Raw genomic sequence first — 14,436 nt, forward strand, 5'->3', positions numbered from 1 at the left:
CAAACATCCTCACAGCCAGCTTTGGCCCCAAGAGGAACAGGAGGTGACCAGGGGCTCTGCTCACCCTGCCCATGGTCTGGTTCACCACTTGCAAAGGGAGAGCTGAAGATCAGCTCCTCAGTGCGCCAGAGCCCTGCAGTGATTCCTGTCAGGAGACCTCGCTCCATGCTCCCCATCCCAAAGAGGATCCTGCTAAAGCTGGGTCATCACTGTACGGGATACCAGACACCTCTGGGTGTATTGAGTGCTGCTTCTCCAGCATCCTTGCTTGCACCACAGCATGGCCTGGCAGCTTGGGTCTCTCATAAGGAGCTGGTGAGAAGGTGCCCTCTCCGGTACCTTCCACATGAAGAAGTCCAGACATTGTGCGGGTATCTCTGGATCTCCCAAACCATCAACAGGACACACGGACACTGTGCTTTGGGGTGCGAGAGGAGAAGGGACGAGGAGGGTTCTCCCAAAGAACCACGGAGAGAGCCTTTGCCAGAAACAAGGATAAACGAGATCCAGGAATTCCAGAGCTCAGGACCAGCCCAGGCAGCCTGACCTAGCACTGTGGCAGGAAGCTGAGGGCTGCTTGGCGCTGCCTGTCCCCAGCGTCCCAGCAGACTCTTCCCAGGACACAGCTATTGAGATGCTCCAAGCAGCAGAGCTCTGCCGTGAGGCTCCTGCTCACAGGGGGGACATGGGAGTCTCCAAGTCTTTTGCTATAGGCAGAGAAGCCCAACTAAGTCATCCCTGTACCAGTGCCTCCTCTCATGGATATCCTTGGTTACCCTTGGTGTCACCTCCCTCCTCGCTGCTTCTCTGTACTGGTGCATAGCACATACACCCTTGGGCCCTGCTGTCAGGAGAACATTCAGGTCAAGAGGTCTGCAAGGGGCAGCAAGGCTCTCTCAGCAACAAACCTGCTCCTGGTGGCAAGAAACCACTGGCACTGCCTTGCCAGAGAGGAACAGAGCCAAGGCTCCAGCGTGGTGGTGTCAGCAGAGGGGAAAGACCCTCTCCTTGCTCCTGCTCCCTGGCTCAAGCTGCTGCCAGCAGACAGCGTGGCTGTGCTGGAGGGATGCTTTGTGTCCCACTCAGGATGCAGCCTGCCCTGAGCAGGGAGCAGCTCACACACAACTGCCTCTGCTCCTGCTGTGCCTGCATCCAGTCTCTGGCAGGGATCAAGCAGGGCACGGAGCAGGCATCAGAGAAAGGGGCAGGGGGCTCTTGCCCCCTTGCTCTGCAGACACGGAGCAACTCTGGGAAGCTGCATGGAACTGGAAGCAGCAGCTTCACCTTAGAGATCAATGTTGTTATTGGGCAGAATGAGGCTCTTCAGCTGCCTTGACAAACCCTTCACTCCCTTCCTTTTCCCACTCCACCCCCTCAAGCTGTCAGGGCAAACAGCACATTCCTGGCCCCAAAGTTGTCCTCTGCTGAGCAAACTGCTCCTCGAGCTGACTGCACATAGGTTTGTACAGGGACCGAGCTGCCCCTCGGCCACCTCCACCCCGCTCCCCCGTCCCCATAGGCACAAGCAGCGCTCGCTGCCGTGGGCACAGGCAGATGGATACGGGGCTGCTCGCCCCAATGCCACTGACCTTTTTCTTGCGGTCCCGAGAGCGGTTCCTGCGCTTGCGGATGGAATCTTCCTTCTCCTTCTGCTCCTGCAGAGCCTGAGCCTCAATGTCTTTGATTTTCTTCAGCTGCTTCGCTGCTTGAGCCATGGCCGGTCAGGCTGCGGGTCCCTCCAGAGTCACACCAGAACCCTCCGATTCCTGGCCAAAACCGGTCCCTTCCCTTAGCGCAAACGCTGCCGACCCAGATGAGTGTGAGCCCAGGGAATGAGAGGCAAAGAGAAAGCAGGCAGCAAGCCCCAAAGGGCAGCCGATGTCTCCAGCTAGTTGCTAGATGGAGTCTGGGACACCTTCACAAAGCATTAGTAATCCTAAATCCAGCTGTTCCAGAGGTTCTCTGCTCCATTGCAGCAGCCCCTGACTGCACTGGCACATCCTGCAGCATCCCCCCTGTGGGACAGGACACCGGGCTGGTGCTGTGCTCTTCTCTCCCTCACTGCCTCTCCTGCAGGACGAGAAGAGATGCAGGCAGGCAGCCACAGGGAGGAAAATAACTCTCAGCAATTAATGCATCTTGACAATAGAGGAGCAATGAGAAAGGAGGCTGGTGTCTTTCATCCCGACTTCTGGGTTCTCTGTAGCAATGCATAAAGAACAGTAACCTGCATGTTGTCCGTCAGTGGCTTCGCCACTGCAGTCAGTGCTGCTGAGGCAGGCACATATTCCAATCTCTCGAATTCCCTTCCTCTCAGTCACTCTCTGTGCAGCAGCCGCATCAGTCGCTCACTCCCTGGGTTATGATTCCAGCTCCTTTCAAGGGGAGCAGTCGGGAATCACTGCATCGGCTCGGAGGCAGGCAGCATCTCTGCTCAGAACACAGCCGGTGTTGCAAAGGATGTGCCAAGTACTGGAGCAAAGTGCAGCTTAACAGCATCCTTTCCTCCTCGCATCTCTCCACTGAGTGAGCAGCAAGGGGAGGGGAGGGATCTTGGCTGTGAATGGGAGACAGAAACCAAGGGCTCAGGCTGCTCTTTGACTACACAGCACCAGCAAGGTAAACCACAGCCACCAGCTCCTGCCCATCCAGGCATCAGCAGAGCTCAAGTCCTTTCATCCAGGGCTTCCTGGGAGTCACTGCTCCTTTGCCACACACATCCATGCGTTTGCCCTGCAGCTGCCTTCCAAAAGCACAAACAATCCCATGTTGGCAGCCGGGATCAGGCCTGGAGGTGCAGCTTTGGTTCCTATACATGGCATTAGTGTGGGAGGACCAGGGTAAAACCAGGGTGGGCTCTTTGCTGGTGACCATAATGTGACAATCTGACCTGCAGCAAAGAGGCTTCACTCTTCAGGCACTTCTGAGCAGCACAGATTTATGGGCTCAGTTCTGGTCCCTCAGAATTGCATTCACAGCACTGAATTACCTGTTTTCAGTGGGTTCAGATAGAAGCACTGCACTTCTCTGGCACAGCCCCCTCAGCTCTACCCAGAAAAAGTCCCTTTTGTGTCAAAAGATGATGAAGCAGGGATTAATGACCATTTCTACTTGTTGGGCTTACAGCCTACTTACAGGTTATTTAGCCTGGCAAGAAGGTGAGATGCAGACTGAGCTGTATGGACACTTACAGGTCACTTCCCTGTCCAAATCAGTTCTCCTGCATTTCTTTTCCCTTTAAAATTCCCCCAATTCTGTTGCCTCAGCCACAGAGCAAGGAGGGTGCTAAACCCAGGGAAAACGCTGGTGTATCACATAGCTTTTACAGAATATGATGACTGAGAATATATAGAGAAGGTCCTAATAAGATAGGAAGAATAGGAAATCATCACATTTTACCAGGCTTTTCAAGGACAGCTTTAGCTCTGTGTACTGCACCCACATGGATAAATAATACACTCAAGTCTAGATACAGCTGCACATCTTTATATAGCAACGTCCTATGAACGCCCATGCAGAAAGAGAAGAGATCACAAAATGCAACTGAAGCCGCCAGTGAATGGCAGGAGGTGCCAGGACCTAATGACACCTCTCACATAAGCAGGACAAGGGACACAGACTGCCCTGCGCTCAACAATAGGCACACGGGAGGCAAAGCAGTTGTTGGCCTCACTTCTGCGTGCTTGACTTCGCATCCTGACCCAGCTCTGCGCTAGTTTGGAATTCTGAGTAATTCCCTGATTTTCCAAAACAGGGAGCTCAGAGGTGGAACCAACTCACATCCAACAGCGTCCGCTCCCAGCACATGGACTGACTGGTGTCTGGGCACAACCTTCCAGTGCTGGGGCTTCAGGAGCACTGAGCATGGCAGCAAGGCTCTAGGGAGGCATCTGTGCATCCCTGCATCCCTGACTCGGGTCCTGCCATTCGGGTTCCAAGGCTTAAGCTGGGTCAGACTGCAGTCTGCTCCATGGCAGGGCCTGCACTGCTGCACCCAGGGCAGAGCTGCTACAGCCAAGCTCGGGCACAGGCATCCTTTTGTAACCCTGATGTCAGCAAAGCATCTGCTACAGACACAGCCAAATGGCATCAGGCAATGGCAGCACACTCAGACTCTGTTTGCCTGTAGGGCACTGCCTCCTCCTACAAAGAGATCCCACCTCTTAACTGCTTGTAAGCCAGACCAGAGCGAGCACAAACCGAGCAGTGATCACCGTGGGAGAACAGGGATATGGGGAAGAAGATGCGGGAGGGACTGGAGTCGGTCACACATTTGCTGGTCCAGGGGAAGGAATAGAAAGCCTTACACAGGAGGGAGGAGATGCAGCCACAGAGGAGCAACAAGAACGTTTTCATGAGCTCCTCAATTCTGAATTCAGGATTTTGGCCTGACATATCACAGCCCGCAGGCTGAGCCCTTCCAGGCAGTAAGCAGAGCCAAGCCAATTCACTGTGGATCCCCCGACATCCTACCCACTGTTCCTCTTACATCTTACCTACTGTTTTCCTGCAGGAGTCCTTATGGATGCCCCAGTTCTCCAAAGCTGGTGGACAAGTCTGCCACCCAGATCCCAGGCAGACAGGGAAGGACACAGATGCTCTCGCTCCCTTTCCCTCCACTCATGCTCAGAAACACTGTTCACCTTCTTTGGCCTCCCTTGTGTTCTGGCTTTATTCTCTGCTTCGGGCAAAAGTCAGCTCAAGGCCCAACAAGCACAATCTTTAGATTGGTCTTTACCAGTGAGGACCATCATCAGAGCTTGTGGAGCAGCACAGGGCTGGTAGAAAGGGACCCTGGAGATGTGCTGTACATGAAGAGAAGCTCATCTTCTTCACCATTCCTGCTAGTTCAGAAGGCCTCAGGACAGGACAAGTGGGAAATGGACTCAGCAGTAATTTCACTGAACTCACCCCATCATTATTTTGTCCAGCTGTGATTTTTCTCTTCTTTGGAGAAGTTGCTTGGGAATTATCTGGCTCAGGAGATGCGTCCTGTGTCCTGTCTTGTTGCTGCTTGTTCCTGTCGGATAAAGCGGGGAAACAGGATGACAAAACTGCAGTAAACAGACTCCCTCCTTCAGCTGAAGGGTACCATGTGTATGCAATAGCCACACATCAGTAAAAAAGAACCTTATTTAATGACTTGGCATAGAGCACCATGTTTATCACTTTTACCTTGAAAACAGATTGATTGTATTATGATAACTCTCTCGTACCTCAGTCTCAGACTGGGATTCTACTATGTCCTCCATCCCTGGCAGCGTCAAGGCCAGACTGGACAGAGCCTTGAGTGACATGGTCTGGCGTAAGGCATCCCTGCCCATGGCAGGGGCTTGGAACTGGTCTTAAGGAGCTTAAGGTCCTTTCCAACCCCAACCATTCTATATGACACAAATGACAGACATAGCAACGGAGACCTTGTTGCAAAGAGTTCACAGGGCAAAGGATCTGGCAAGGGAGAGCAAACAGATCCTGACAGGGAGCCCTTAGGAAATCAACCCCGCAGAAGGAACAAAGTCACTATGTGCTGTCCTCAGAACATCAGGAAGGAAGCACAGAAACAAGTTCCTGACTCTGTCTGCAAGGTACTGCAGCTGCTTCCAGAGGTTAAACACGTCGCTGGAGCTCTGCCCTGCTCTGGGTGCGTACCAATGTTTGGGAAGTTGCTGGGATTCGGTGTGAGGGGCAGGAGGATTTCACGTTCCAAGCTCAGTTGCAGGCAGCTATTTTTAGGTAAATTATTCCAGCTGACAAGCTGCAAAGATAAAAGATGCTGCAGGCCCCACCTTGGCTGCTGTAAACTTCGTCTGCCTCTGTCTATCTGCATTCCTCTGCTACTGCAGAGGGAAGATCTCAGCAAGCAGCTCGCTCCCTGGGTTGGGAAATTAAAGAAGATGGTTCTGCTCTTTTTAGCACTTTCTTACTCATCTCCCCGATGAGCTCCCAGAACTGTCAAACCCCCTGAAGATCACCCTCCTCTCAGTGAGCCTCCTTTACATCACGCTCAGCTTCCAGACAGTGGTTTATTGCTGTGGGCTGCATTCAGACTCTTGCCTGGGTGTTAAGGGTTGGTAACAAACGTTTTGGTCCACATTAGCAATTGATTTGGAGCAAACCTGGCAGTGCTGAATGGAACAGCTCTCACTGTGTGGTACCTGCCCATGGCAATGCAGGGCCTGCAGCAGCAGCTGCTCACGCTGTGCTCTGAGGCACTGATGGTTCTTGCACTTCAGGACAGTCTGATTTCAACCCTACTCTGGACTGGTAAATGTCTCTCAACCTCCCTTCCCCTCCCCTATTTGGTCATTCTCTAACAGCGGGACTTGACAGCTTGTACAAGAAGACGCTAAAAAAGAGGTCACCTTGTTCACAGCTCTCAAATGTGGTTATCATCAAGTTAACCCACACAAACAGGGGTTCTTCTTGTTTTCAAACAAGCAGAGGCCATTAACAGTGCAGCCTATATGATTGAATAACGTTCTGAATGAACATTTCTTAAGTAGCAGTTCCTGTTTTTGTACCATTAACTCCAGAATCACATTCCCATGATCTTCTTTATAGGTTTCCATAACCACTCATCGCCTTTGTTCCTTGGCTTACAAAGCTACTAAGTTGTTATAAATGGTTAGAAATCATGTTCCTATCTAAACAGTTTCTTTTTTTCTTAAAAGAGTTCCACCTTCCTGCCTAAAGAACTGAGAAAGGCACAAGAAGTTTAATGATTATTGGCACTGACCCTGCTCACCCCGAGCTGCGATTGCGCACCGCAAAGATCTCAAACATACCAGCATGTGTAACCATAACCTGGTGCCAGGGCATCAGATAAAGACTTTGAATTGCCCTTGGTTGCCACTTCAGGATGCAAGCATTTTAGTAGAACATAACTCTGCTGGTATTTCATTGAAAGGATTTGCCTTGACCATTTCTAATTCTGGAGTTATCGAAAGCAGCAGAATTACACTCCAGTATAATCACCCAGCACATTAATTCTGGGAGTCAGAGCCAGTTTGAACTGCTGAAGGACATACAACTGCTCTCAATTGGTATTCTACTTTTAAACCCCATCCTGTATCCCCAAAACGGAGAGCTGTTTCTGAGAACTGGCAATAAATCAAAGCTGACTCCAACAGTATCACTGCTAGGTAACAATTCAACCCGAGTGCGTGTCAACGTTCAAATCAAGTCTGCTAAATTCAGGGTACACAGAAAATAACAAACAAAACCCAAGAGACCTCAAACCACAAGCATTTCAGTATGGGAAAAGCAGGACACACTGGGGTGGCACCCACCACCTCGGAACTGTGCTACTGGACAGTGCCAAAGCTTCCTTTAATGAACAGCTTTAAAAGAATCCAAGTTAAGTTGGCTGCGAGCGACTGAACACAGCTTTCTGGCCCAGAATAGCTATTGCAATCTTAACTCCAGCCCTGACTATGGGAATCTGATATAATATGCAGATCTACCGAGATCCTGATGACTCTTACCTGTAGCACTGCTGATGCACCCACTGCAATTCACAAGTGATTAAAGCAGTGACAACCTTACTCACAGGTCACCCTGTTTCTCTCTCCTTCATGCTTGAATAACATGGAAGCTGTTGTGAGAGTAAATGAACCAAACAGCCAGGAGCACCCCTGTACAATTAACTTCTACCTGCATCTTGACACGCTTGATCTGAAAACTCAGGTGCCTGAATGAAACAAGGAAAAATGTATCAGGTTGAAGGAAGATGCAGCATCATCCTCACTGTACGTCAACTTATATTTCATCTTAGTGAGGACTGCAGATAGGAAAAGTGCTTAGAAACTGAATTTTACTCATTCTCAAGCTCCTTTCCCCTTATTCCCTGTGGCAGACAAACACACTTGAAGACACACTTGTGACAGACAACAGGCAGCCTGCCCTTGAACCGCCAGAGGCTGAGCCAGCGCTACAGCATCTATCAGAGGGAATGCGGGCAGTGATTGCGGAACGTTGCTTCCATCTAGTGATGTGTGAGCCATCAGCTTGCAGGAGCTCACAGTGGGACAAAACCACAGGGCTCCTGATGGATCCAATTCTGCCTTGAAGCTGCAGGGTACATTCTGCTGGGTAAAATCTCTAGTTCTCCTACCCGAAGTGGTAATGACACAGATGAGAGCAAGCGAAGGGGGAAGCTTCAAACACAAGCTGGCAAACAAGCTTACAAACAAGCTGGCAAAAAGCAGCTTAACGTGCTTTGCTTCAGCTTTGGGCAGAGGGGAATTTAAACACGGTGATTTCTGGATGCTTTCAAGTGTTTTTTCTTCATCTTTTTCTGATTAGAAGCTGTAGATAAAGCTTAACACGGACGGAGATCTCGCGATCTACCTCGCTTCCAGATCAAAAGGGAACGATCACATTCCCAGGCCCAAGGAGCAGAGTTCCCTGCTCCGACGGCAATAAAAGACAAAAAACCCACATGCACAACTGACATCCAAAATGGCTCAACATAATTTATTTTTTATGTTAAAATGTACAGAGTTCTTTTGAAAGTACTTGCTAGAAAGGGGAAAAAAAAGTGATATTACATACAAGGAGAGGAAGGGAGACCATCCAGCCAGGAGCGTATGACATGGAGAATTACAAAGGCATCTAGGCACCCCTTCCCCTTAGCTTACAAGTCACCATGAACAAAGTACAAAGAGGTTACAAAACAGGAAAAGCAAATATAAACAGACAGGAATAGACTCAGCTTCATTTGTACATGCGGCTTTTAGAGGCATCTGGAGCTCCTATTCACACACTCTAGAGATCTCTTTAAAGAGAATTTTTTTATCTTTCTTAAAATAGTTTTTAATATTCTACAACAAAGATAAAAAACTTTAAAGATGGAATGAAATGAAAAAGCTCTTATTTCTTTTAAAAGGCATCGAAGTCACTAACAGTGAGATTTTTAATTTCTTTTAGAAGATTACCCAAGTTATCTTGCTAAAAATACATATTTTTATTATTTTTTTTTTTTTTTTATTCTTAAACAGAAGTGAAAAAATGGTAGGTACCAAGATTACTGCGCTGGATAATTTTTTTTTTTTTTTTTTATATATAGAAAAGAACATTATTTTTCTTTTTTTTTTTTTTTCTCTCTACAATAGTTCTACAGTCACAAAGGCTTGTGGAAAAGGGAGCTGCCCAATTGGTAAAAAAAACATACAAAACCCAAACCAACCAAACTCAATCCACTGCCCTCATTCCAACAGCTTCTCCTCCTCCTGTCTCAGACCCCCCCCCCCCGCCCCAATCAGGAAGCAGTGACCCAGCTGAAGATCTAGGAAGGAGAGGGCAGCACAGTGCGCTTTCTACATGGGTTATTTGGGACTGGAGTAGTATATACAGAGAAATGGGGTCCTACACAGCCTTGTACATGCTCAAAACTAAACAGAAGTAAAAAGTGGAAGTCCTTTGAATTCTGCCTTTTCTGGTTAAGCAGTTACTGGAGGAAAGTCCGGTTTAGTGCATCTGAAGAAAACCCCAACTTTCTTTTTAGACTCTTTTGGTTTAAAAACAAAAGAAATTAGTCTTATTAATGTGCCTGTATTTCTACTTCATATACAATAAAAAAAGAACTTTACATTAAGGGGTGTCCCTTTTTGTATTGGGTGACATGCCAGCAGTGTAGCCAAAGAGAACGTCAATTGGATTATGCGGTAATAAACAGCAAAATCCTGCTGCCTACATCCTACTATGGTGTTTGGACTGTTTCACGCCGGTAAAACAGGCCGATTCCCTTCTTTTCTCATAGATCCAAAGTGTGGCTACTCCTATCAAATGGGTCTCCAACATAGTGGCACAATCAGGGAAGAACATCCCTGACTGCCCGAGAGCGCGGCACATTCAGCAACTTCCTACCCCATCATGCCAGGAATGGAAAAGGGAGAAGGACACCACAGGGCTCTTTGTCAAGTCACAACATACACGTTATCTTCCAAGATGACTCAAGAGATTAAGAGGCAGACCACTGGAAACAGCTCCTTCTGGCCTCAGCCTGACTAAAAGGCTCAGAACCAAGACCCTCAGCACTTCCTAGGACACACTAGAGGAGTCTGGGACCTCAGCCTTGTGGCTGACTTGCAGTTCACCAGGAGAACCTGCAGCCGTTTGCTTGTCCTAAAACCCATGTCCCACCCTCCTCGTGACTTGCACAAGGGATGCAACGTTCTCTCTCGAGATGCTTCCAGTAGTTCAGAGTGACAGAACATGTGTGCGCGCACGCATGTGTGTGCAACATGCATGTCTGGGTGGCGAATGGGATCCGTTTCAAGTCACATTACACTTTTCAGCGTGAAACATAAAATTTCAGTTAATTCATCTACAAAAAACAGCAAATGTGAAGAGTTTATTGTTTACACGTAACTCCAAATTCCACTGCGGGTGAGGGAGGCAGGGAAAATCCCAGATGAAAGATTCCCCCTGACCTGCAGAAATCAAGAGCTTCCTTTACCCTCTGTGTCCCCTTCCAAGTCTCCCAATAAGTGCCTCCTGCTCGAAGTAGGAAATGCTAGGTGGGGTTTTAGAGGGAAGGGTTGTTATTCTTTGAGATGTCAAACGTTACATGACTGCAGCACTAGAAACTGCAATACGGAGGGGCACAGGGGAGGGAAAAGGACGTACATTGAAATAAAACAAATTTAGGAAGATGATTTCACTGTTACACGTATTCTGTCCACATTGTCAGCAAAGTAAGGCTCTTTTCAAATTATGAAAGATTTTGTGCATGTTTTCCCCTCTAAAAAACATCTGTAAATGATTTTCTTTTTTAGCTGTAAAATGCTTCAGGATTGTGAAGAAAACAAAAACGCAAAACAAAAAAACAAAACAAAACAAAAAACTTCCAAAAAATAAAGACCAGGCTTCCTAAAAAATAAAATAAACCAAAGAAAATCCCTCTAAATCTACAGCAATATTTTAACTGGAAAAAGGTCCATTTTCTCTGGTTCGTCAGTATAAAAGGTTCCTTTATTTATATATATTTCAGTTTTTAGGATGCAAGTTCATCTTGCTCATCTTCTCATGTATGGTCCGTTGAGAGACTGCTTGGGCACCCCAGCAGCGTTCATGTAGCTGTGATGGGAGGGGCCAGTGTACATCATGTTTCCATGAGGATTGGGCTGCATAGGCTGCTGGGTGTAGGCCTGGCTCCCCATCATTCCCATCTGCATCTGCATAGGATACTGTGCTGTCTGGTTCATGTAGGCAGGGTTACTATGGTAACTGCTGTTCATCATGGGCTGTGTCATTCTGTAGCTGTTCATGGCATTCAGAGTGTTCATATTCATGGAGTTAACATTGTACGGGGTGGTTGGCATTAGGTTGACCCCCATGTTCATACCCCGCTGGACAGCCAACGCCCGGGGCCCGGCCTGCATGGCAACCGCAGGGGGGCTGCGCCCGTAGAGCTGCTGCTGGTGTGCGGTCGCAGAGGGCAGTGGTGCGGACTTGGAGCGGATGGAGATGTGCCCCTTGACTGGCATCTGCCCCTGCAGCCTCTGGGTGTGTGGAATCCCAATGTTGGTGGCAGACATGTTACACTGGAGCAGAGGTGATGTGAGGTTCATGGTGGTGGACGCCAGGTTCGGTGGAGGTGTCATGGTGGCTTGTGCTTGTGGTGTGCCTGCTAAGGGATGAGAGGGAGCTAGCTGAGCCAACCCTGTGTTGGACAGAGAAACGCTGGTTGCATAGGAAGTCACAGCAGGAGAATGGCTGTAAGGCATGGCATGAGGGTCCATAATGGTGTTTGTCAGCTGCTGCAACTTGGCTAAACTGAACGTGGCTGACGGTTGTGAATAGCTCCCAGCACCAAAATCCCCTGGGATCCTCTCATAGATACTTATGTTACCAGTGCTTCCTGATTCCGGTATTTCCATGATCATAGGTGCTGGGGTGAAGCTGTTGTTCATGCTACACTGCGACAGCGGAGGTTGCTGCTGGGGTGGAGGTGGTGGCTGTGGCTGCTGTGACTGAGGCTGTTGCTGTTGTGGCTGCGTTGCTGGTTGCTGGTTACTTGGAGGCCTTTCTACTACACAGCTCTGAGGTGACTTGATATTGCAGTTTGCTGCAGGCTGGACAGTGTTTTGCTGCATCATGCTGCAACTGCTGCCAATGTTTGCCATTTGCTGAGTGACAACACAACTGTTCTGAGTGAGGCTGCTAGAAGAGGACAGTCCTCCATAGGAACAGCTGCTCTGCGAAGAGTTATTTCCACAGATGCTGCCTCCCATAGTGGAATCGTAGCTGCTGGGGTTCTCATAATTCTCTGTAGTGCTCTCAATGCTGCCAAGGTCACTGAAGCCACTATCCACCACCTGCTGAGAGTGGTCCGACACTGAAGGCACATCCATCATGGGGCTGGTCTCCATGTTCTGCATAGAGGGTGCGGACAGGGATCCTTGTTCAGGACTTATCTGGGTGTAACTGCTCTCCAGAGCAGGCACATTTGGGCTGTTGACAGAACGTACAGACTGGCTGGGGTGGGACTGAACAGAGGATATTGGACTGTTGTGTTCTGAGGCCTGGCAATCTTCAACCATGGATATCTGAGGATCCTCCTCAGTCTGGGTGTAACTCTGCAAAGTCTGACAAGCTGCGAGAGTTTCTTCACAGTCCTGGTAAGCTACATCATGCTCATTGCTTTCCTCCTGTGTCAAGGACTGGACTGCTTGAACAGTTTCAAGATCTAGTTCACTATGAGGAATCTCTTCCTCTTCCTTTAATTCAATTAACCCTTCTTTATTACTTTGCTCTTCTTCGTGGTCATCTTCAGACCCAGGGACGTGCTCTGAGCCTACTGATGTCTCATTGGAAGCCTGCTCTTCCTCAGAATCTGCCTCTGTTTCCTCTTTTTCTTTTGTATCTTCTCTACTGCTTGGTATGCTTGTTTCTAAAAAACACTCCTGCACCTGAGGCTCCTCCTTCACCCCTTCTCTAACAGGCTGCTCCTCCAACTCTTTTTTCTTTACAGACTCCAGATGACCGTCATCTTCATCATCAGCATCATGATCTTCATTTTGATTTGTTACTACTGCAACTTCCTCTTCTTCTTCATGGTCATGCTCAGGTTCATCTAGTTCTTGCTGTTCTTCTTCTGATTGCCTTTGCTCTTCTAAAACCCGTGGCTTCTCCTCTACCTCCTCTTCTATCTCAGGCTCTTTTACTTCTGGCACTGGGCTGCTGTTGCTATCCACAGGAGAAACTGCTCTTACTTCATTGCTGGCTGTATCTTCCTCTTCTTCCTCTCCTACCTCTTCTGCTTCCACATTCACATCTTCCTCTTTCCTTTCCTCAGTAAAAGGCAGCTCTTCTTTCTGCTCAACACTTTCCTCTTGATCTGAAAGTTTGGGCTTACGCCCTGGTTTTGAATTAGCTACCACTGCATCAACTCCTTCATCCTCAACTGATGGTGGCTCCTTTTCCCGGTTCAGTTTAAACCCTGGTTTTCGACCAGGTCTTTTCTTCCAGTGGACTGGTTTTCGGCTTTTCCCTTTTGGCCATCCCTTCTTCTTTTTCATGGGTGTAGAAGTATCTGGCTCAAGTGAAGAATCCTTATCTTCACATTTTCTCAGCATAGATAATGGTTTCAAAGGTGGGTTACCTGAAAACACAAATTGAAAGACATTGCTCAAACATATTTTTTTGACCTGAGCATTCCCATTACGTTTATCAACTTTTTGTATCAATACCAGCTTAGAGATTTATGGGAAGGGTTAACAACAAGGATCAAGATCTGCTTGTCAGCAATCACATTACATTCTCAAACAACACCAGGGCTTTCAAGCACATGCATGGTCAAAGCCCTGAGCTTTTAACACACAATGCAGGTGTAACACACAGCCCTGGAAAAACTCACTACCCTTGACAAATGTTACTTATACAATAGTTCACAAATGAAAGTGTTCTAGTGTAGGGGAACACATGAAGGTGAATTAAAACCATGTTTCTATTTAGATCTGTATCTTGTACATTTGCTGAAGAAAGGATGTATTTTCACTTTTGGGGGGGCTTTATGCTTTTAAACAGAGACACAGATAACTGAATTGGGCCAGATTTATTTTACACAATTGCTGGTAAACTGCTGCCACAGTTAACCACTGACACTAGTTGATACTCACCCTTTACCGTCTGAATTTCCATCTTCAGACACTGGATTTACTTAATCTGCTTTTGTATTAATTGTCCTTTTATCTGCTAGGCAGAAAATCTCTCTTATCAAATAAGTAAATCTCCTTACTCACCTAAGCAATTTGCAACTTGATCAAGTCACTCTTTTGCCTCTGCTTTCTTTGAATCTATTATAGAACATTTGTTCTAATCTCTTAATCAGCCCACGACTGTTCTTGTGAACTATTCCAGTCTATCAAGTGTGAATAACAGAGTAAAGATGGTTGTTTGCAGTTTCACCAAGGCTAAATAAAGAGATGACAG

At 47.9% G+C, this 14,436-nt stretch overlaps 1 protein-coding gene across 2 annotated transcripts in view; it reads right to left on the reverse strand.

Annotated features, from left to right (window-relative positions):
• Window positions 1-8,454: 8,454 nt before the first annotated feature.
• KAT6A (lysine acetyltransferase 6A) overlaps window positions 8,455-14,436 on the reverse strand; it is a 31,088-nt gene continuing 25,106 nt past the window's right edge. For both annotated transcript variants that reach the window (XM_080634698.1, XM_080634699.1), the window contains exon 18: window positions 8,455-13,606. In XM_080634698.1, coding sequence (XP_080490824.1) covers window positions 11,019-13,606 — 2,588 coding nt within the window. In that variant the 3' untranslated portion in view covers window positions 8,455-11,018. The remainder of the gene's footprint in view (window positions 13,607-14,436) is intronic.

The sequence above is a fragment of the Psittacula echo genome, assembly GCF_963264785.1.
Source record: "Psittacula echo genome assembly, chromosome: 25".
Lineage (NCBI taxonomy): Eukaryota > Metazoa > Chordata > Aves > Psittaciformes > Psittacidae > Psittacula > Psittacula echo.